Source organism: Hypoxylon fragiforme (genome assembly GCF_022984875.1).
Source record: "Hypoxylon fragiforme strain CBS 206.31 chromosome Unknown GGS25scaffold_6, whole genome shotgun sequence".
In the NCBI taxonomy this organism is placed as follows: domain Eukaryota; kingdom Fungi; phylum Ascomycota; class Sordariomycetes; order Xylariales; family Hypoxylaceae; genus Hypoxylon; species Hypoxylon fragiforme.
The window spans coordinates 3337876-3359350 of NW_026054761.1; the positions used below are offsets into that span (position 1 = coordinate 3337876).

General features: G+C 47.8%; 7 protein-coding genes across 7 annotated transcripts; 4 read left to right on the top strand and 3 right to left on the bottom strand.

Annotated features, from left to right (window-relative positions):
• Positions 1-2654, bottom strand: GGS25DRAFT_497262 (uncharacterized protein). Its single transcript, XM_049261604.1, has 2 exons — positions 2080-2654; positions 1-1999 (listed from the first exon to the last, which is right to left on the bottom strand). Exons 1-2 carry the CDS (start codon positions 2175-2177, stop codon positions 388-390), a joined length of 1710 nt encoding a protein of 569 aa, XP_049116142.1. The 5' UTR covers positions 2178-2654; the 3' UTR covers positions 1-387.
• Positions 2655-2706: 52 nt separating this feature from the next.
• Positions 2707-5094, bottom strand: GGS25DRAFT_497266 (uncharacterized protein). The gene is made up of 4 exons (XM_049261605.1): positions 4482-5094; positions 4209-4322; positions 3970-4152; positions 2707-3862 (listed from the first exon to the last, which is right to left on the bottom strand). Exons 1-4 carry the CDS (start codon positions 4612-4614, stop codon positions 3231-3233), a joined length of 1062 nt encoding a protein of 353 aa, XP_049116143.1. The 5' UTR covers positions 4615-5094; the 3' UTR covers positions 2707-3230.
• A 1703-nt stretch (positions 5095-6797) lies between these two features.
• GGS25DRAFT_523270 (uncharacterized protein) lies at positions 6798-7539 on the top strand (the record flags this gene model as incomplete). The annotated part of the gene is made up of 4 exons (XM_049264399.1): positions 6798-6806; positions 6889-7144; positions 7236-7273; positions 7327-7539. 4 exons carry the CDS (start codon positions 6798-6800, stop codon positions 7537-7539), a joined length of 516 nt encoding a protein of 171 aa, XP_049116144.1.
• A 977-nt stretch (positions 7540-8516) lies between these two features.
• On the top strand, positions 8517-10639 carry GGS25DRAFT_514904 (arginyl-tRNA synthetase; the record flags this gene model as incomplete). Its single annotated transcript, XM_049263031.1, has 4 exons — positions 8517-8807; positions 8893-9950; positions 10014-10163; positions 10222-10639. The coding sequence occupies 4 exons, from the start codon at positions 8517-8519 to the stop codon at positions 10637-10639; spliced, it is 1917 nt and encodes a 638-aa protein (XP_049116145.1).
• Positions 10640-11645: 1006 nt separating this feature from the next.
• GGS25DRAFT_523272 (major facilitator superfamily domain-containing protein) lies at positions 11646-13949 on the bottom strand (the record flags this gene model as incomplete). Its single annotated transcript, XM_049264400.1, has 8 exons — positions 11646-12269; positions 12338-12463; positions 12529-12948; positions 13011-13068; positions 13129-13174; positions 13235-13277; positions 13337-13425; positions 13520-13949. 8 exons carry the CDS (start codon positions 13947-13949, stop codon positions 11646-11648), a joined length of 1836 nt encoding a protein of 611 aa, XP_049116146.1.
• Positions 13950-14698: 749 nt separating this feature from the next.
• GGS25DRAFT_497276 (uncharacterized protein) lies at positions 14699-16645 on the top strand. Its single transcript, XM_049261606.1, has one exon. It carries the CDS (start codon positions 15367-15369, stop codon positions 16324-16326), a length of 960 nt encoding a protein of 319 aa, XP_049116147.1. The 5' UTR covers positions 14699-15366; the 3' UTR covers positions 16327-16645.
• A 1015-nt stretch (positions 16646-17660) lies between these two features.
• GGS25DRAFT_532829 (amidohydrolase family-domain-containing protein) lies at positions 17661-20980 on the top strand (the record flags this gene model as incomplete). The annotated part of the gene is made up of 2 exons (XM_049265622.1): positions 17661-18564; positions 19377-20980. The coding sequence occupies exons 1-2, from the start codon at positions 18243-18245 to the stop codon at positions 20978-20980; spliced, it is 1926 nt and encodes a 641-aa protein (XP_049116148.1). The 5' UTR covers positions 17661-18242.
• Between the last annotated feature and the right edge of the window lie 495 nt (positions 20981-21475).

Sequence of the window (21475 nt, forward strand, 5' to 3'; positions counted from 1 at the left end):
TCTATGGCGGTAGTAAACCCCTACCTACCGCCATATAAAATATTATATTACGTAATTATATCCTCGTCGTATAAGACGAGCTATTATATATACACTATGAATCTAAATACCGACAACACCCAAACCTACACAGATAGGTAGTAAACACTACATCCATGGATGTTCTTTTTTTTCTTTTTGTAAATACTCCACTAAACTAGACCAAGTATCTAACCTCCAGCGCTAGCTATTTTCCGACAAGACAAGTTGTTTTTGACCACGCCAACACCATCCCCTACCCTACCCAAATCCACCAACCCCCCCTGAGCAAACCCCTGAACAAACGCCTAAGCAAATCCCGCGGAGTCAAAAAACACACGCTACAGGTATATACATCCCATCCCGTACTCAATCCTCTTCCCTCCCAAAGAATCTCAGCCACGTCTCCAAGTCCGCCGTCACCGCGTCTCCAAGCTCAGCATCGATGGTGCAGTCCTGCCAGGAGAGATACATAGATAGCTCCTTCCCCTTGACGCTCACCGGACACAGCAAGAATGCGGATTGGGGGAGCTCGGCGCTGAGGGAGAAGGTAGCGCGCTCGATGGTCCACCTATCTTCATCGTCTTCTTTTCTTTCTACGTTCCCTTCCTGCTTAACGCTGCCCTCTTTTTCTTTCCCTTTCGCCACGACAGGAGGAGCCCCGTCGATGACTCCCAAGTTCGAAACGCTATACGTTAGTGCGCGAGGTTTTTTCATCGTATCCTTGTGTAGGGTGCGGCAGTCCGAGATATACTTCAATAGACCCGTCTTGTCGTTTGTGCCATCGTCTAATCTGGCCTGTATCTCGGCGCGAACACGTGCTGCCGCCAGCCAGACGAATTCCTCGAGTGCCAGCATCTTGTAACCTTGCTCCCAATCTCCCGCCCCTCTGGTATTCTCTTCAACCTGTTCGTGACCTTCCCCCTCCATCTCCTTGGTGGCTTCTTCCGCCTTCGCTCTTATAAGAGCCACCAGCTCCGGACTAAACTCATGGTCGACGGTCGTGAGTATATTCTCCATGATATGCCTCGGATCGATGTTGGTTCTCTGCAAGTATTTCGACGTTTTCCGTATAAGGGGCCTCAGGTCTACAATAGTGTTTCCTATGAACCCACGCGAGTTCTCTGGCGGTAGTCTCAAGGCAAGGATGACGGCTAAGAGGGTATCCAGGAGGCCTGTAAGCGTAGTATTATGGGCGCGGCACTTAGTTAGTATATTTTGTAATAAGCTGTCGTGGAGGCGAAAGACCCGGCTCAGCGTAACAAATGGCTGGGCGCGGATGGGCGCCCAGTCAGCTTCCATGCCGGTCTTCTCATGCAGCGCTGCGGGCTTGAGTTCTTGCCAAAGGGTTGACAGTGTATATCTTGTGGTGAAGGAGAACTTGTATAGTTCATGCATTGGCGGCGGTAGGTCTCTCCGCTTCTCTACTGGAATTGTGAGCACACGATCCTGGAACCCTTCTGGTGTTATCTGCAAATTGTCATCGTTGTCGTGGTAGCTGCTAAGGTACCGTCGCATCTCCTCGTGGAATAATTTGATAGACATGCCGTCTAAGTGTGCGTGCCCAAACTCGATCATGATATCGACAAACCTTGTACCTTCAACGCGTAGCACGACCGCTCGCCAACCTGGCAGAGTAACGAGCTGCGTAGGCTTTTCATCGACACGGGCCTGGATAAAAGCCCATAGGTCGGACTCGTAATCTTCAGCCTCGGGGCTAAAAGTGCGCCATTCCACTAATTGACTGAAGTCAATACTCTGTAGCTCCACAAAAGCAGGTTTCCGGGAGTTTGCGCCGCGCATTCCCACACGCAGCATGGGATGATCTAAAATAACACGGGCCATGGCCGCCTCGATCCTGTGCATTATCTTGTCATGCGAGCCATCCACCATAAGCAGCGCCGGAGGTACTGTGTACCGGCACGTCAGGATGGAATTGCGATATAGGTCTAACGAGATCAAGGCTGCTTCATAACGCTCACTGAGCTGGAGTTAGTATTGATACCCGGCTTGGAGAGTGGCGTTGGTTAGTCACTATCGAACCAAAAAACCTCGACTCACAGGTAACCCAAAGTTCTAATGACCTTTGGTTTGGAGGGTTTCGAAGGCTTAGCCAATAGCCTCCTTTCTGACCGTGAGTCGTTCATGGTTGCCGGCATGGGTATAGGCTACGTAGATGTGTAGCGATTGTATTGGTAATAATATATCACGGCCAATCGTTCTCGTGATTCATGGACTGTCACCTCAATAAAAGACAGTGACTGTTGTATTGGAGTTCGAATATCATTAATGCGTTTTTATATTTTCTTCTCTCGAGCCCTATCTACTAAGGACCATGTGAAGTTCGGGGAGGTATGGATATATTGTCCACGCTCAAATTAGGCCTCCTCGGGTAGCCGAGGGGCACGATGATATTAATACCTACATCCCTTGACAGTTGGATGATAGGGGTCGAATGATTGAGGCGCAGGCTGATGGCCATGGCTCCAAATTTGCAATAATAATAGAGCTCACTGAGAGATTAATAGGTCAAAATATCCCGGTAAAGTGATGCCTGGAAATGATACTACGTACTACTAGTAGTAGTTGGTAGATGAAAGAACAATCAAAGGAAGCGAAATCGAAAACAGGAAAGCTGAAAATTAGTTTACCTACTAATGTACTCGCTTACTACTAGTAGTACTCGTGGGAATAACTAATTACGTAATGTAATTATATACTATTTATGAAGGGACGGAAGGTGCATAAAAACATCAAACTACATACTTTGCGAAGTAAAAGATATGACGTATGATCTCTGGTATAAGTGCTAAATGCATAGTACTATACCTAGTATACCTAGTATACCTAGTCCAGGTATACCGCGTAGCATCTAGACATATCGACGACCTTATGCGACGCCACTACCAATCCCCTATATGAAGACGACTTGATAATATCAGTACCAGGTAGCAACGCAAAGCGAAGAATCAAATAATTCACCGAACCACTTCCCGAAACTTTTTCTTTCCCCGCGGGCCTTAAAACCATGCGTTTCCTTCGTCTGCCCCCCGTCTTAACGCCGTGTGATGCAATCGCGAACCTCATTCATGCCCTCTCCGTCTCCGGAAATAAATGGGAGAAACATATGTACAAGCAAACAAATGCCTACTTGGTGAATAGGCAGCACTCATGTGCTAAGATGGAAAACCTTTCATCATTTCATCACTCCATCACTCGGTCCTTTGCTTCTTCGCACGACCACGCTTAGCCAGGAATTTGTCGCGGCCACCGACACTCTCCCAATACTCCTTCAGCCCATCCGGTGCAACCTTTCTCATTTTTGTTTCGGACTCCCATGAGGTTTCGCCTCCTGTGGCTGGATGACCGACCCATTGAACCTCCATCTCGAAGCCACCCCGATTTTTCTTTTTGTGTTGTAGGATCTTAAAGACGTGATAGATCTCGGTCGGTGCGTTCTTAGGTTTAATAAACAAGGCGTTCATCCGGCCACCTTGTTTTTTCCAGTATGCATAGAGTACGTCCTCAGCACCCCTTTGTATCTCATCCTCAGGTTCCCATGTCGCTTCTTCTTTTCCCTCTCCAGCCCAGTGGATCAAAACTTCGATTCTACCGCTGCGGTCTTTTGCCATACGGTGTTCAAGAATAGCATGGACTTCGTGCTCTTCTGCTTCGGCAATGCCATTTGGTTTGGAATGCACCTCGTCTTCTTCAGGCTCAGTTGCAGTTGCCTTTGCCTTGCCCTTTTTCACAACTTTCGTGGGAGTCTTGCCGTTGGATTTGGGGTGGTCAGTGGTGTCACCATGAGGAACGGCTGTGCTAGCATTATCCTCGCTAGAAAGGTCTGTGCGGCGTGAAGAATATGAGTAAGTGACCATTCGGAGTACCACGTAGTACACTATAGGTAAATAGCGCAGGGCTGTAGGCAAAGGGAAAGGAATGGGTACTTACCAGGAACACCCATATCAGCTACGGGAACCATGGAGCTCTTTGTTAAGTTTCCCTCTTGTTCTTTATCTTCAAGTTCTTCTTGCGGCTGTAGTCTTGCAGCTTCTGGCTCTTGTGCACGAGCTAAGTTGGCAGCTGCATCGGTTATATCGTTCTTTCGGGCACCCATCGAACGGCTTCGGCGCTCTGTCCTGCATGTGAGCAACATCAAACAAAGAGCTTGGATCGGTTCATGTACTTACTGTTATTGGTTTTGGCTGATGAGGACGGCCGACTTTTTGCGGCGGGGCTTGGAATTTCAGAAGAGATGCGCGATCGGGTACGCTGGTTTGAGGGTGTTTTTTTCTGAACCGAGTCTATTTTGTTTGCACCGGTTAGGACAGTCGGCGCGAAAAGAAGAGATCCAGTTGATCTGGTTGGTGTAGCTGGCAAAGCTTAAAGCTAGTGAAGTTGGTGAAAGGATAGGAAAAGAAAGGAAAGGCAATCAGTCGCGTACATGCTAGGTGAGAACTTACCATCATCTATATCATCGTAGGGGTCTCCCTTGGCTTTGCGCTTGGTGCCGCGTGGTTCTTTGTCCCCATTCACAGGTTTGGGTGCAGGCGACTTGGTTCTCCAAGTATTGATGGAGTTAAGGAGCCCGGACATGGTGATAGCTTGATAGACTAAGCAACAAGCTTAAGGGTTCAATTGGATGTTGACAAAGACAAGATCTCTAACCAAACTGGTGAGAAATGGTGAGAAATGGTGAGAAATGGAATATTGGTTTAAGTCCTAGAGATCGTTGGTCCTCGTTAGATGATGACAGTACATCAAAGTTGGTTATGATTGTTAATTCAAGTTGTGATTGTTAATCGTTAGTTCAACTTAAATCGTGACTGGGAGTTGGTTATGTATGTAATTAATTGACTGGTAAGCCTGGGGTAGGTCCTAAAGGTACGTAAGTTATGAGTTGTGCTTATGTTTGTGCCTGCCTGTCTGCCTGTGGTAATAACCTAAATTGAAAGCTCTTTCCACTGTTTCCAGTCGAGTAGCGCGGCAAGGGTGGAACCGCGACTTGTTTTCTTGGTCATAACTTACCCTGCCTAGGGTAGATATTGCCTAGGGTAGGTAGGGACCAGCTGCTGGTATGTAATAGGTATGGCAAGGCAAGTGCCGGCTCTTAAAACACGCCGCTTTTATTTAACTACATGTGACTGACGTCTATGTCTCACTATCGTAATCTACTTCTTTAGTGCATACACAGTACTACTTACATATTTGTTGATATATATATTCGTTTTGATACATCGATCAAGATGGTCGTGCTTCGAAATATTCGAGGAGTGATACAAAGGATATTTATAGATGGACAAGATTTCCACTACCATGGTCTTTCTCCTTCTTCTTACAGTCAAATACCCTCGTAGCCAACGGATACGTGATGTCGGTTGCTATCGAAGAATATATAATATATATAACCACCGGACGAAATGATTAGCAGATGATGGACTAATAAGTAAATGATAATTTGCTCATCCAACTGCTATGGAAAATCAACGTGCTGCTTCCCCTATTTAAATCAATACAATATTATCTAATATCGTAGCCCCGTTGCTATTCTATACTACCTACCTACATATATACATATATATATACATATAGGTGGAGAGTCTCCATACCACAAGGCGTCTTTTGGCTTCATTGTTTTTCGATTGGATGTTTAAGTAAATAGTTGGAAATTAAAGCTAGGTAGTACATAGCTTGAATATGGGATTGATACGTTGTTAATTTTCTCAAATTTCTCGAAGTCCCGTCATACATCAACCTCCCAACCTACGTATCTTCGTATATTATATGTTCATATTTAGATCTCTTTATATCCCCGCTCCGGGTAATGTAGGATATGTACTAGGTTAGGTATATATCATTAGGCATATTACCCTCGATTTCCTTAATTTCCTTAATTCTATTAAGCTTTGACTTTCGATCATTCAAATGGGGCTTCTTAAATTCTTCTCTGTTGATATACGTAAACGGATCGGCCTTATGATATAAGTAGTCTATAATCTGTTGATTGTGTACCAGGTACACTTATGGAAGACTCAATGACCCAAACTCCAGCATTTGAATCAAATAAAAGGGGAGAGCTAGAAACACTGCTGTTGCTAAAGCTAATATAGCAAAACATAAGATATGCCTAGGCAAGCATCACGAAAGCAAGCTAGGTTAAGCGAATACTACATATTAAGGTGAATCAGTCGAAAGAAAGAGCACAATAAGATCTCAAATCGCTAGTAAAGAGCACACCGCTAGCTCTATTAACCTAGTTCAGGTGCTCGACTTGATACTGAAAGAGGTTATGATCTGAATGTTGAAAGCTGAGTATATACTGTCGTGAGGAACAGCTCCGTGTTTTTATAAGTCAGATCGACATATCAACATAAAATAGATAGCCCAAGATACTGCAGCGGGAGTAATTTCATTGGTCCTTCAGTCGAACCAATAGAATACATACATACATACTATTGTGTTTGCGGTATAAACGCAGAGGCTCGGCTTGATCATATTGTATAATGGTGGCAGTCTATGTTTAGTTAGTCTGTTGGCATTCCTCGATGTCGCTACATAAGTCTAGTCAAGGCAAATCAAGGACTAGAGAATGGATCTTGCAATAAATCGATTTCGAACTCATATTCAATACGAGAAAGTTAACTATTTCCTTTCCAAGTCATTTTCAATGTTTATAACTCGCCGCCACACACTGAGCCTCAATCGGAGTCGTGATACTCAGACTCTACAGGCAAACCGCCACGTTCCATGCATTTGCAAACACTCCTCGGATGGATAACATGAATCACGTATTTTCCCCTTGTTCTCCCATTCCTCCTGCTTAACGCAATCATCCACATTGACGCAACTAGCATTATAAATCCATACGAGTCCGATCCCGACAAAATATCAGAAGATGATAAGTACGCGGATGTACCTTTATACGGCAGATATCTTCCTCGTCCCAATGACTTCAAACCCGATGCGAAGCATTTCAACAACACGACGCCAGAGTCACTCGATTACTGGTCGATGGTGCTTGCAAAATGCACGGAACTCAACCGGATCTATGAAAGCGATGAAGGAGGACGTGATGTCTTTGCTCTTGGAAGCGTAATCATCAAGGCTCAAGCCGAGTCACTTGAAGGTAACACCTAAGGGCCGGCGATCTTGCCGCGACTACTCGTACGCCGATACAAACGAAGTAGGGGCTGTTTGTCTATCAAAAACGGTGTTAGGCGATATCAAAGTTCCCCAGGTCTATTTTGCTTCTAAGGTATGTTCGACTGCGGTATTTAGTAATGTAGGTCCCTAATTCTTTGCCGACAGATGAAAGGACGGCCTGTATTTGTACAGAAGAGGATTCCCGGCGTCGGTTTAAAAGTCGCCTGGAAATACCTCTCCCAGTCTCAGAAAGCTTCCTTCAAGGAACAAGCACGGCAAATGTTACAGAAGCCGCGTACGATCACTCCACCAAGTGAGATCAGTGGTCGATCGTACATTATTTCGGATCCGGATCCCGTGCATCATCGCGGTATATAAGAAGTTGAGAAAGATATCATTTTTGAGGATAACAAGGAAGACCCCGATCTGTGTTTTATGCACAATGATGTTTTGCGGTCCAACTGCATTGTCGATAATGATAAGATCGTTGGGCTCGTCGACTGGAAAACTACAGCAAGTATCCACGTTCGGATTCGATCTCCAAGGCGTGAGAATTATGCTGCGCTGGATTTGCCTGTGATAATTATGATAATTCCTGTAGCGGAATAAGGCACAGGCACCGATTTTGCAGAAGGGTTCAGAATCCAATAATATTTAGTTATCACTCTAGAGTGAAGTATGTTTGGGACCGATGAAAAATATTAAAAAAGCATTGGGCATCATGGAGGATTCATGCTTTGCATACATCTATACCAGGTAGAATTATCTGGACAAGTGAGTTGGGCTGGCAGATAATACCTCACATATATGATACATTCAATGTTGTTGTATTGGACAAGTACGAGTAGGTACACAGCGACAGAAATGGCACATGACATGACATCAGGTACGGGTACCTGCTACATGTATCTTTTAAATCCTTCCCGCATAGTTACAAGGGGGACGAATTAATAAAAAACGAAGGAAAAAATGAGCGCGGGGGAGGGGTAAAACTGCCCAAGGATTAGGTACGTACTGTAACAGTACATACATATGTAGTAAGTATTTTCCTACTATGAGTCAGACAAAACCGCCAATAAGTTTTACTGTTGTAAAGAATTTCGAAATTTTGAACTAAAAAATCAGGAGATCTCAAAAATTATCGGAATCGCATATTCATGAATATCGGCCGGTATTTACGCCCTAGAACGATTGTTCGCGTTACCAGCTCAAATAAATTCAATTCTCCAATTGCCGATCATTCTCAGATCCAAATCTATAACCACATTTCCAACCACAACCTCAACCTCAACCTCAATACCTTTCCTACTTCACCCCGCCGCCTGTTCGTCTCCCAGAGACGCGCCCTTGGCACCATGGCCCCCGCCGATACGTTAAACACGCTTTTGTCCAAACTCAATAACCTCACACTCGACTCTATCTCCGAGAAATATCCTACCACACACCCCGAAGTCAACCCATTCGATCTATATCGAGTTCATCTTGCCGAAATCCTAGCCCCCATCACCGGTGTCGCCTCCGACAAGATCTACCCTGTTCTATCCTGGACCAACACTCTAGACAAGGGCGACTTCCTTTTGCCTATTCCCGCCCTCCGGATAAAGGGCGCAAAGCCAGACGCATTAGGAGCCGAATGGGCAGCGAAGGTGAATATGATGCGCCGTTTACTAGGTATATAGTATAATATTGGAAACAAAAGAGGCTAACCTTTTCTTGCTACCACCTTGACAGTTCCCCGAGGATGACCCTCTATTCGAGAAGCCGGTTACTGCTGGCAACTTTCTAGGCTTCTTCACCAGGGGTGGACCCCTAGCACAAACAATTGTTCCCATGATCCGGCAACTCGGTGAGGACTATGGCCGGAATCGCTTCCTTGGTATGAGAGACCCCAAGGATCCTAGCCAAGGAAAGAAGCGCATCGTTGTCGAGTTCAGCTCCCCCAATATCGCCAAGCCCTTTCACGCTGGACATCTCCGGTCTACCATCATTGGCAGTTTCTTAGCAAATCTTTACGAGGGGGCCGGCTGGGATGTCACCAGAATCAACTATCTTGGTGACTGGGGTAAGCAATACGGTCTATTGGCTCTGGCATACGAGAGACATGGAGACGAGAATGCGCTAAACCAGGACCCCATCAACCATCTTTTCCACCTATACGTCCGCATAAGCGCCGAAAAGGAAGCGGAAAATGCAGCCATCGAAGAAAAGAAGAAGGCGGGTGAGGATGTTACTGAACTCGTGGCGAAGAGCTTGGATGAGCAAGCCCGCCGGTACTTCAGAAAGATGACAGATCGGGACGAGGCCGCTGTCGCGTTGTGGAAACGCTTTAGGGACTTGAGTATCGTCCGTTATAAGGCCACGTACGCCCGACTCAATATCAAGTTCGACGAGTACAGTGGCGAGAGTCAGGTCACGGAGGAGGCCATGGAGAAAGTAGCCAAGGAGATGGCCGAGAAGGGCATCACGAAGGAAGACCAGGGCGCTGTCCTTGTCGACTTTACCGAACTGATCCCGGGTAAAGAGGGAAAGCGTCTTGGCAAGACGGTTATCCGGAAGCGGGACGGCACGGCATTGTATCTCACTCGGGATATCGCCGAACTACTAGGCCGATACGAGAAGTACAAGTTTGATCACATGATCTACGTCGTAGCCAGTCAGCAAGACCTCCATCTCCAGCAGCTCTTCAAGATCATCGACTTGCTCGGCTACAAGGACATTGCACAGCGCTGCCAGCACATCAACTTTGGCCTTGTCCTGGGTATGAGTACTCGGAGGGGTACTGTAAAGTTGTACGTTTCCATGACCAACTCATGTACTTACTGAGAAATAAGCTAACGACAGGAACTAAACAGCTTGGATGATATTCTGAGAGATTGTGCCGACCATATGCACGATGTTATGCGGAAGAACGAGGCCAAATATTCCCAAGTCGAAGACCCCGAGGGCACTGCTGATACTCTTGGCATCAGCAGTGTGATGACTCAGGACATGAGTGGGAAAAGGTTCGTACAAATAAAATCATGTCATGGATGAATAGAAGCTGATATTGCTGGCAATTAGGGGTAACAACTATACCTTTGACTTGGCCGTAATGACCTCTTTCGAAGGTGACACCGGCCCGTACCTACAGTATGCGCACACCCGACTTTCGTCGATCAAACGCCGCGCCAACGTGACGGACGAGGAACTAGCCAACGCCGACCTATCTCTTCTAACGGAGGCACACGCCATCAACGTCGTGCGGTTACTGGCGCAGTGGCCCGATGTCGCGCAGAACACACTTCGCACGCTCGAGCCCACAACGGTGGTGACTTACCTATTCAGACTGACGCATGTGATCAGCAGTAGTTACGATCACTTGCAAGTCGTAGGCAGCGAGCCGGAGCTCAAGATTGCGAGAATGGCGTTGTATGACGCCGCGCGGATCGTGGTCGGGAACTGCATGAGGTTGCTGGGATTGAGCCCGCTTCTGAGGTAAGTTCTGACTCGTCGTCTGATATACTAGCAATGAGGATGATATGCTGACGTTTACAGAATGTGAGAGGGTCATACCAAACAAACACCCTAACCTAGGGGGGGTGCCATACCGCGCAGTTTCCCCGTAGCGAGCATGCTGCAAGGTGGTCGATTGAATTGTTTCTAGGTACTCGAAACTGCCCATTGACGTTGGGTCCCAGAAGGAATTCATTCATCTGATTACCCTCACATCCTTCACTCATTTCTCCCTACCGTACCGTACCGTACCGTACACCTACCCCGCGCAAACAAACAAACAACACGCACGAGTGATGGAGGGTTACCATCCAAAACCAACTCTTACCTATCTTAGTCCAGGCACCCCTACAGTTTTACCTTCATTCACCACATCACCTCGATAGATAGATAGATAGATAGATCTTATCTTTAACTAACTTCGAGTTCTCGCCAAAAAGGGAAAAAGTTCTCGGTGAAGGTATTGCCCCCCCCCCCCCCCCCCCCCCAATAAAGGGGGTTGTTTCTTGTTAGGATTAGCTAGCATTCTCAAGGAACCTACCCATCAGCCTACCCAGGAGGAAAGGAATAAAACAAAGAACAAAAATACAAAATAATGAAATGAAAAAGCTTACGGTGCCTAATTTTACCTAGTAACTGACAATATGTATGCCGTATAACCTGGTCAGCGAGAGTGTGATAGGTACCATGAAGTGAAGGTTAGATGCTTGATCCACGTACATACATACATACAATGCGCTTGTCCATGTTATATAATACTGTCCTAGGTATACCTACCTCCTAGGTAAGAAGCAAAAGTCCTCTAACCTCTAACCTCTAACCCAAAGGATCTCGCTATAAACAAATATTCCAACACCGGCGCTCAATAGGTACACTAAACCCAACCATGAAAACCCGCCCAGCCACCATCACCACCACAAGCCAACTAAATGCATTACCAAGTACACCGCTTGCAAAAAAGTCCAACCCAGCCTCAGCCTCAAGTCATAAACTCACGTATAAAACCGAAACGTATTGGCCGGATCCTCAAACTCAGACCCCTTGACCGTCCACCTGCCGCCATTGTGCCCAACTTGCACATTTTCCAACACCTCCTGCTTGTAGTGTTCCAGCCACCGATTAGCCTCCTTCAATATGAAGAGCAGAATAACGCCCGCGATGAGCGACAAGACGGCGGTGATGCTGATCCACAGGAACGGTTCTAGTGGCTTTAGGAGTCCGTGCGGGTACTCCTTGGGCTGTATGACGAGGGACGTGCCGATAGCGATGGCGTTCCCGGCGCTGGTGAAGGCGCACGCGAGCGCGATGACCGATGCTCTTTTGGTGCGGTTGAAGGGCTGGCAGCACAGGAGCTGAGAGTAGGCTGCGGGTAGAGTGGCGAACATGCCTGGGAGGGCGAGCGAGAGCATTATGTAGAGGCTCTGTGGATACCTCTTGCTGGGCGGAACGTTTGTATTACTCATTTCGGCTAAAGCAATGGCGATGGCGATGACCATAGAGCCCAGGATGGCACCGAATACTGCCACCACTTGGCCTATTTGAATCATGGCCCAACGCCGAGTTTTGGTCATGTCGACGAAGCCGGCGCTTAAGGCCAAGGCTATGAGGCACAACAGCTAAATATTTGATCAGCTTTGATGTTGCTCCTAGATTTCCCTCATACAATCCACTAGGATTAACTTACGTAGGGCACCACAGAAATACTGTCAATATAAATCTTGTCGCTGATCATGGTATCGGTCAAATCTCGCACGAGACTCAGGGATCCCAGTGTGTGTAGCGGAAATGAAACACAAAAGCATAATATAGCCTTTGGGAGGTGATGGAATTATCAGTAAATGATTCCATACTTTGATCTCGAGAGGGGAGACTCACGAGGATATACATCTTGACGTCTCGAAGAGCCCGGCAGAAACCCACGACAGAATGGAACCACCAAGGTCCTTTATCTTCGTAGTAATTCGGGTGAGCCCATCCATACTCTTCCGCCAAGCGACCCAGCGCAACTTGACGGTTGGTGCAGTTAAGCCACGTAGTGGATTGGGGAACGTTGGGCAATGTTTGACACATTCCCACCGCACCAACAATGGCCGTCAGCCCCGACGCTCTTAGGTAGTACACGTATAGTGTGCGAAGCGCCTCTGGCGGGAAGATGCTTTCAGGAAGAGAAGGATCTGCGAGGACGCCCAAGGTCACGAGCATTCGGGCCGCCGGCCACATAGAAAGAATAAGAGCGATTCGCTTGCCGAGTTCCTCACGGGTGTACCAGCAAGACAGCATGAATAGGAAGCCCGGCTGAGAGAGGCTAGTAAGATTATGTACTGTATGGTTTCTGGAACACCAGGAGGGGCACTTACGAAAAACATCGATTCTGTGATTCCCATGACTACATGGCCAAAGAGAAATGTGCCAGAACTGGAAGTTGTGCTGAGAGCCGTTTGGATTAATCCCCAGACACATAATGACGCGCACAACTAGTGCGCTGGCCTTTTGACCGAGACTAGGGCGAGAGTCGCTGGAACTGCCTTGGTGTTAGCTTTTATATACCGTCAGAATTTTCCAGGTAATTTTATTGACTTACTCTGTGCCACAACAAGGCTGACTGCTCTCGCCAACTCGATTTCCTAGGAATGTGTAAGTTAGATGCCATTGACCTGACATTTCTAGTCTGGAGACAACGAACCTGGTATTGATCTTCGCTGAAGCGTAGAAAGTACCGGAAATATGGCTTGTAGTATGAGAAGAGCAGGTGATCCATATGAACCAACAAAGCTATAGTAGGGTTTACCATCAGCACAAACCGGATCGTAACATGGCACCTACTTGGCACATTCGACAACGCGTGGTGGCTATCAGGGAAACTAACATGCCAAAAGACAGAATGATAGGAGTGATCTATCGATCATTTTGGGCAGCTTTTTCTTTAAAAATTCATATCTATCCCTGTCTATCCCCGGGATATGCAACCCCGGGAGTATGGCCGGGGGTTCGTATGCGGGGGGCGGATCGGGCGGATGGGGATCAATGTCTTCAGCAGGATTCGGTGGCGGAGCGGGTACACCGTCGGATGCGTCGCCGGCTACGTGGCCAGCTACATCTGCGTTTGCATCGATGGGTGCATTGGCGGGTCCATCTGCTGGTGCAGCTTGGGGACTATATGGCGGTGCAGCGGCAGATGTGCCGTCGGCGTTCAAGTCATCCAGCTCTATATCTAATTCTTCGGCTATGGGTACAGTTTGCTGTTGGCCGGGTTGAGGCGGGTGGGCTGGACCAAGAATTTGGAAGAAGCCCGACATGTTGAGCAAGTATGTAGCTAGGTAAAAATAAACATTTAAAAGGGCTATCGAATGGCAGCGATCATCTATGAACAGTATATGATAGAAAGTCGTGAAAAAGATACCCGAAAGTAAACGAATGACTGTTGAAAGTGAGGAACTGAGTAAAATGACGAGTGATGAGAGTGATGAAAGTGATGATAGAGTTACAATACCTACCCTGGGTGAAGGAGATGGAACAGCAGGTACATAGCAACTTTAAGACTCATTGCTAGGCTCAGCGTTCCTTCCGACCTCATTGGTGGTTGGACCCTTGTTATTTCCCTTTTTGGACGTGGGGAATGTACACTCCAATTGCCCAATGATGCACACTCTAGCCCAACTATCAGGTATTGTACTAGGTATTGTACAATACAATACATTATATTTAATTTTCAATGTTAACTTACAACTCCGAGTATTTAATATTCAATGTTAACTTAAATGTTTTTACCTCCCCCACGCTAAATATACAAAAGACAAGATGGGGTAATATCCACCCGCCTATAAACGTGTCAGGTCATGAGAAAGCAGCGTTTGAACTCCAAAACCCCAAGACCCCACGCAGCTACACGATTTATGGGGTTAGTGTAAACCCTCTATGGCGGCGGAATGTCCCCGATATACTCCACCCAGGAGGTCTTTCGGTCTAGACTGCCAGCTATTTTGCTTTCTTCGTGGGGGTTATTCTTACCCCAAAGGCCCAATGCAATGTTTAAGGGGGGCTTTACCGACTGCCCGTTCGTGCTATTCTTACTCTCGGTAAGTACTTTCCTGGGTTACCTACCATTTTATTATTGTCACTTGACTATCTTGTTTTAACGATTGGAGTGAACCCCTTTTCTAAACGACATGAAGTTATTCTTACAACTTGTAGAACGCTCGAGAAGCATTCCACGGCCTTGCCGAAAGAAAAGAAAAGAAAACAAATAACAGGGGATATATTATCATGATAAAAAACCTCGAATCCAGTTGGCTACCCAATAAAATAAATATGTATACTACTACTAGTAGTACTGTTAGAAACTAGAGGTACCTAGGTGGGCAGGTGAAAAGTATGCCACCGCACAGGGGTTAAACGACACACAAATGGCGTTGTTCCTTAGGTACCAGGATCCATCTATTCAGATTGACCGAGTTCGGTTGCTGGAGTCCAAGAACACCTAATACTTACTTACGTTCACTACCCAACCTTAGTAACTAAAACGAGAGGGCCCCATCAACTAAGATCCCATCGCGAATAGCCACGAATTTTCTGCTCCTTACCGAGAACACGCACGATGCAGCTGTCTCCAATGGCCCGGTTTTTGCCTCCCATATCATTAATACCGGGCATCCGCCCCCATGTTGTTCGTTTCGACGCAACAACTTCTTCGTCTCTGGTCAAAAAATATTGAACATGGCCTATGCAAAATACATCGCTCGCATGACCCTTCGCAGCTCTGACACCAGCGACACCTTTCCAGAACGACATGTTCTAGACACCCCGCCAGAGTCCAGCGTGCACCCTGAAGTTGTCAGCAGGGATGATACTCCCGATGATAAGGCCAAGCCTATTAGAAGGCGACCGAGACGCCGCTCCGAGAGCATCGACGGGTACGAGATGAGGGACCGCTATTGGGAGGCCATGGATATCATTGATCGAGACCTAAGAGAAGCTGCCAAGGCGCCAGCAGTCTGGGATTACGTTTACGATCCCATATGCCTCCCGCCATCTGGAAGTGCGAGAACACCAGCTATACGACAACTTGGAGGCCTATCAATTCGAAGAGCCTGGAGGCGGCGCAACAGTCGTGAAAAACCTGATGCGAGCTCAGCCCGCACCGTCGAGGCCATCATGCTGTATGAGAGGGGCATGATGCTCTCCCAGCAGTCGCGGTGTACTTATTGCCAGCGGGGTCAGGGGATCTCGCCCGGATGTGTTGTTATGGATGCTGAATGGGAACCTCGGGAACCTCGGGACCCGAGTATAGCTGGCGGTACTGTGGAGCTGAAGTCAACATGCAGCAACTGCCTGTACGCGGGGCGGACGGAAGAATGCCGCACGCAATTACCCTCCCCGGCACCGAGTCAGCCTTCGCGGACAAACACTCCAACGCCAAATCATCCTTCGAGAACACACACGCCAAGCCAAATGAGGCGGTCCTTCGCCTCAACCCCAGACCACCTGGAAGTACTTGACTTGGTGGAAAAGACGCTGAGAGCGAAGAGGGGAAATGGGGGAAATGACGGCCTCTCCCGGGCAAGACAGATCGAGCTAGCGGCTTTGGAAATCGCACAAGCAGCGCATGAATGGGGGCTAGGGGGTGGGGAGAAGCGCCGAAAGAACATCGACCCGGTAGGAGATTCGACGGATTGACATCGTCTAGATCTGGAATCTAATTATTTGCATCGTTGGTAATACCATCATTATCCTGCCGAAACGAAAAAACGAATGAACGAGCAAGTCCATTCATTCTTACCCTAGAGAATTAAAAAAAAATAACGGAACTAGAAGGGCTTTGGGGAGAGTACTGACGGCATGTTGGTGCACTTCATGCATCCCATGAAGAATCTGATAATGACTAAAACAAATTAATATGTAATATAGCAGCATACTTACTACTTAGGTACCTACCTAACCTTAGATAAGGTACCTATCAAATCGAATTGTACTAGCGGGCTTTGAATAGTTTGGCGCACACCAAGCTTTTTTTTTTGAGGCTATTCAGACCCATATAAATACCCGTTTGGCCCCATACCATGGTGTTGAGACCCACCCACCTGACATGTCACGGGACCTATGTAGGTACGTATTTGGTATCCAGGTAAAGAAGGTACTACATGTAGTAGGTAGGTATTCAAGAGGAGATTTAAAGATTAGAGATTTGAGTAAACACTAGGTTGGGCAGATACCCTACCTAGTATGTAGGTACCTTGATTCGTATAACTTGACTGCGTTTACATACATACCTTGCCAAGTGTAGGTAGGGCTACTATTGACTAGGTAGGTAGGTTAGAGACGTGGGTGGTGGTGTGTAGGTAGGTACAAATCATCAGCAGCAAGGCCACCGGAGGAGGCAAGAGAAGCAGGCCATTTCATACGTATCTAGGTGCAATGTTGCTTGGGTATTTACAGTAATCCCGACTAGGTATCAGCTATATCCTGTATGAACTCTTCCAATCGACTCGACTCGACTCGACCGAGACTCTGATACCAACCAAGCACGGTGAGAAGAAGAATACCTATGCAGGTAGGTAGGTAGGTAGAAGATATACGTTGTCGTATTCTGCGTATCAGGCATGCATTACAACGTCAGTATCTAGATTAAATACACTAAATCGTGCTGTGTGTAAAAACACGTTGTCTAGGTAGGTAGGTAGGCTTGAGACACAGATGCATATCCCACCAGCTCTTCTCCCAGGACATGTTCGAATAACAAGTCGACTGAGTCCCCGAGGTCTGGGAAAGATCCATGGATGCGAGCTGATGCACGATCGATCTAGGTCGCAAGTAAAGTCCCAGATCACCCTTCACCCAACCTAGAAACTAGAAAGTCCTCCTCTGTTCCAAGTCAATGTCACTCAGGTACTGAGCTATACAATATATCTTCCAACATGCGTCTCACGTTACCCAATCGCGTTCTGCCTAAGTACCTACCTATCTACCTACCTACCCGCGCCATTCCGGCAGCCGAACACGACATCAAGGAACTCCCCAAGATCTCCTAGATTTCGGCGAATGGCGTGATCTAGAAGGACCCCAAAAACACGCCGGTGATCCCACGCGCGATATTAATCAGAGATAAGAGACATGCCGCGCCGGTGGTCGCGACCGACGGCGGGCATTACCTTACCTACTCTACCGGCCGTTCTAGGTCGCTCAATTGGTTGCACCCCGAGGAGCCAGAATTCAGGGGGGCTTCGGCTAAAATCAGGCAAGCTACTACCTACCTAGTACCTACGCTCGTACTTTTGCTCAGGGTACCTAGGTAGGTAGCGACCCTGAAGATCTCCAACGCAACCCAAGAAAAAGTGTCTAGGCAGATATCAAACTTTTGATCTGTAGGTATATTTCCCGGCCAGTTGGATCTTCCGGCAGGGATGCCACGCGTACGCGCGTTCATTGTCTAGATTGGTGTGCGGAGATCTATCTCATCGGGACTCTAGATGAGCAGATGAGATGAGATCAGTGTGCGTATAAGACGTGCTTCGTTGGCTCCTCGAAACTGCCAGCGTGTTCTTGGGCTCTCTACGACACGCAATACTACCACGCTTTTTATCAACATCATCAACATGTTCGGCACCAAGTCAGCCATCACTCTCGTTCTCCTCGCCGCCACGGCGGTCTGGTCAGCAGTATCACCGGACGAAACCTGCGGCAACGACGGCGCCGGCGCAAAGAAGGGCTACACGTGTCCCAGCGCGATAAAGTGCTGCTCGCCCAACGGCTACTGCGGCGCGACCGACGAGTACTGCCTGAAGACCGTGGGCTGCCAGAGCAAGTACTCGAACTCGACCTCCGCCTGCATCGATCCCGTCGATAAGGTTTCCATCTCTCCCGATGGCACCTGTGGAGAAGATGGTGTTGGTGAATATGGCTACCGGTGTCCCTCGGGTGGGAACCAGGCTTGCTGCTCGCTCTCGTGCGTCCACCTTTTCCTCTTTTTCTTCTATACCTGAACGAGTTTCGCTAACGTGAGTAACCTATAGTGGCTACTGTGGAAGCACTGACGACCACTGCCTGGCGGCGAGTGGCTGCCAAGCTGACTATGGAGAGTGCAAATGATTTGACTATGGCATGACTCTGGTGGGCGCCCACTAGGTCAGATGATACCAATTGATAAAATTTTCTGTTAATTGGAGATAACTTAAGTTGGAAGAGGGTAGGCAAAATACAACACTTGTCAGAGCTGGATAGCCACGGTTCAATATTGTAGGCAGGACATTGTTTAAAGACCCGGACAGGGAAAGGTGAAAAGGGGGGCGGGGCAAAACCCTGAATAACTAAACCAACTACCTACTGTCATTGGCTTATGGATATAAAATCTGATGTTAAACTGGTCATGTTCAATGATGTCTTTGAAATAAGAAATAATAATGAATTTGAATACTAGGTAATGATAATCAGAATGAGCCCGGTACATGCTTACCTAGGTAGGTCCTAACTATAGGTAGGTAGTAATGCTTGCGCCCTATACAAGAGACACCATACAAAACGAAACTAGTGAACAGAGGGGATCTTGGCTTGTGGGATAATTAGCCGATTGCGGAGTTTGGGTAACTTTACCTAGGTGGGTAGTATTCACCTCGAGAAATTTGAGCAAAAGCAATATCGTGAAACCAAGAAAAGACGCTGTTTCTGTGCCTTCGATATTACTGACGAACCTGAGTTACCTATGGTATTGGTGTCTTGCGATAAAATGGCAGCCTTATTCTACAACGGGCGTTTCTTCCAGTCCGGAGCAAAGGGCGAGGCCCACTCGTTTGCGGACTCGGTGCTTGTGGATGGCACCGGTAAGATTATTCACGTGGGAAGTGCCAATGATGAACAAGTAAAGGATACCGAGATCGTCAAGCACGATATGCATGGCCGTATAGTCTTACCGGGTTTTATTGATGGACATATGCATTTTCTGATGCTGGGGATGGCCCTCAAGAAGGCGGGTCTGGAAGCATGCAAGAACCTGCAAGACATCCGACGGACCATCAAAGAATTCGCAGTGGCGCACCCCAACGTAGCTAGAATTATGTGCAAAGGGTGGATGCACTTCATGACGGACGGGGAGGCGTTGGCAAGCATGTTAGACGATCTGGACCCTAGGCCCATCTTTATCGACTCCAAGGACTTGCACTCGACCTGGTGCAATACCGCTGCACTGGAAGAGATGGGCGTGCAGGACATGCCTGACCCGGAAGGCGGAAAGATATTTCGCGATGAAAATGGCAAGCCGACGGGGCTCTTGTCTGAAGCAGCAGCGGTTAATATCGCTTGGCCACATGTCGGGAAAGTCATGCCGATGGAGGAGAAATTAGCAGCGTTGAAAGGGGCAGTGGATGCTTACCATGCATCGGGCTACACAGGACTAGTAGAGATGGCAATGGACGAGAATGCATGGGAAGCTCTGCAAATCCTTCGAGAAAAAGAAAAATTGCCCATCCGAATTGCGGTTCATTGGCTTGTAACTCCACGGAAAACTGAAGCAGAAAACCTCGCTCAGGTCGATCGCGCAATCGAGCTTAGCAGCCAATTCAACGCCGATACAAGTCCGAACTGTCGTGTCGTAGGCATCAAAATCATCGGTGACGGGATTATTGATGGCTGTACCGCCGGACTCTCTGAACCCTACTCTTCCAACGGGACTACGGGCGACCCGTTCTGGTCCCTGGCAGAGCTTGGTCCTGTAGTCAAGAAAGTTGATACTGCAGGATTGCAATGCGCGATACACGCAATAGGCGATAAAACCGTGAAAGTCGCGATTGACGCGCTGGAGCAAAATGCGACACCCGGCCGCAGACATCGAATCGAACACCTTGAGCTCACAATGCCCGAAGACGCTGCGCGGTTAGGCAAATTGGGCATCACCGCATCCATACAGCCAGTGCATGCCGACCCGGCAATCCTCCGTGCCTGGCCGAAACTTCTTGGTTCCTCCCGCTGCAAGCGCGCATTCGCATACAAGGACTTTGCCGACGGGGGTGCCGTATTAGCATTGGGATCCGACGCCCCCACGGCACCCCACGCGCCCCTGAAGAACATCTACACGGCGACGACAAGGCGCTCGGCCAGGGAACCGGAGCTGACGGACCGGATGAACCCGAACTTTGCCCTAGAACTGGCGGCAGCTATCACGGCAGGCACGGAGGGGTCTGCGTATAGTTGCTTCGCAGACCACTGGGCTGGTACGTTGGAAGTTGGGAAAGCGGCAGATTTTGCTGTAGTAGACATGGAGTGGGATGCGGATAAACTCCTAGATGCTACAGTTGTACAAACTTGGTTCTCGGGAGAAAAAGTATTCGATGCTCAACATTGAGTGCGTACCTAACCTAGTACATACCTGCGTAGCCTAAGGTTGGCAGATAGGTAGCTTGCATACCTATGTAAATGTCCAATAGGGCTGTCACGAATTGATTGAAGTAACGGACGCATGACCCCAGTCTGCCAATATTGGCCGAGCCGACTTGGCTCAGCTTCACCGCCACCAGCGGAGATATCTCATGGATCTTGGATCTCGCATTGGTCGCGTGTTCTTATTCTTGGCTTCGACTACATACACCGGGCCGCGGTAATCGTATCTAAAGACCAATTATAGAACGTAGTGGCTGATTAGGGGGGGAAAGAATGATTCGAAGAACTTCCTGGATGGCTGATCATAAAGATAGATTCCACCGATATCATGCACATGTGAATGCGAATGTGACTATAGGCTTTTTTGTAAGACACGCTCGCTTAACATGATCCGAGGGAAGATTCCGTAGATAGGCGACGAAGGAATCGGGGCTCGATCGGAGCGGGTTGGCCCCTCATA

What these genes read in the sequence shown, in the direction of transcription:
- GGS25DRAFT_497262 (XM_049261604.1), bottom strand. Translation starts at nt 2,177, where the DNA reads ATGCCGGCAACCATGAACGACTCACGGTCAGAAAGGAGGCTATTGGCT. An exon ending in ATTAGAACTTTGGGTTACCT is followed by an intron (nt 2,000 to 2,079) that starts GTGAGTCGAGGT and finishes ACTCCAGCTCAG; the next exon opens with TGAGCGTTATGAAGCAGCCT.
- GGS25DRAFT_497266 (XM_049261605.1), bottom strand. Translation starts at nt 4,614, where the DNA reads ATGTCCGGGCTCCTTAACTCCATCAATACTTGGAGAACCAAGTCGCCT. An exon ending in ATCAGCCAAAACCAATAACA is followed by an intron (nt 4,153 to 4,208) that starts GTAAGTACATGA and finishes CATGCAGGACAG; the next exon opens with AGCGCCGAAGCCGTTCGATG. An exon ending in AGCTGATATGGGTGTTCCTG is followed by an intron (nt 3,863 to 3,969) that starts GTAAGTACCCAT and finishes CACGCCGCACAG; the next exon opens with ACCTTTCTAGCGAGGATAAT.
- GGS25DRAFT_497276 (XM_049261606.1), top strand. Translation starts at nt 15,367, where the DNA reads ATGGCCTATGCAAAATACATCGCTCGCATGACCCTTCGCAGCTCTGAC.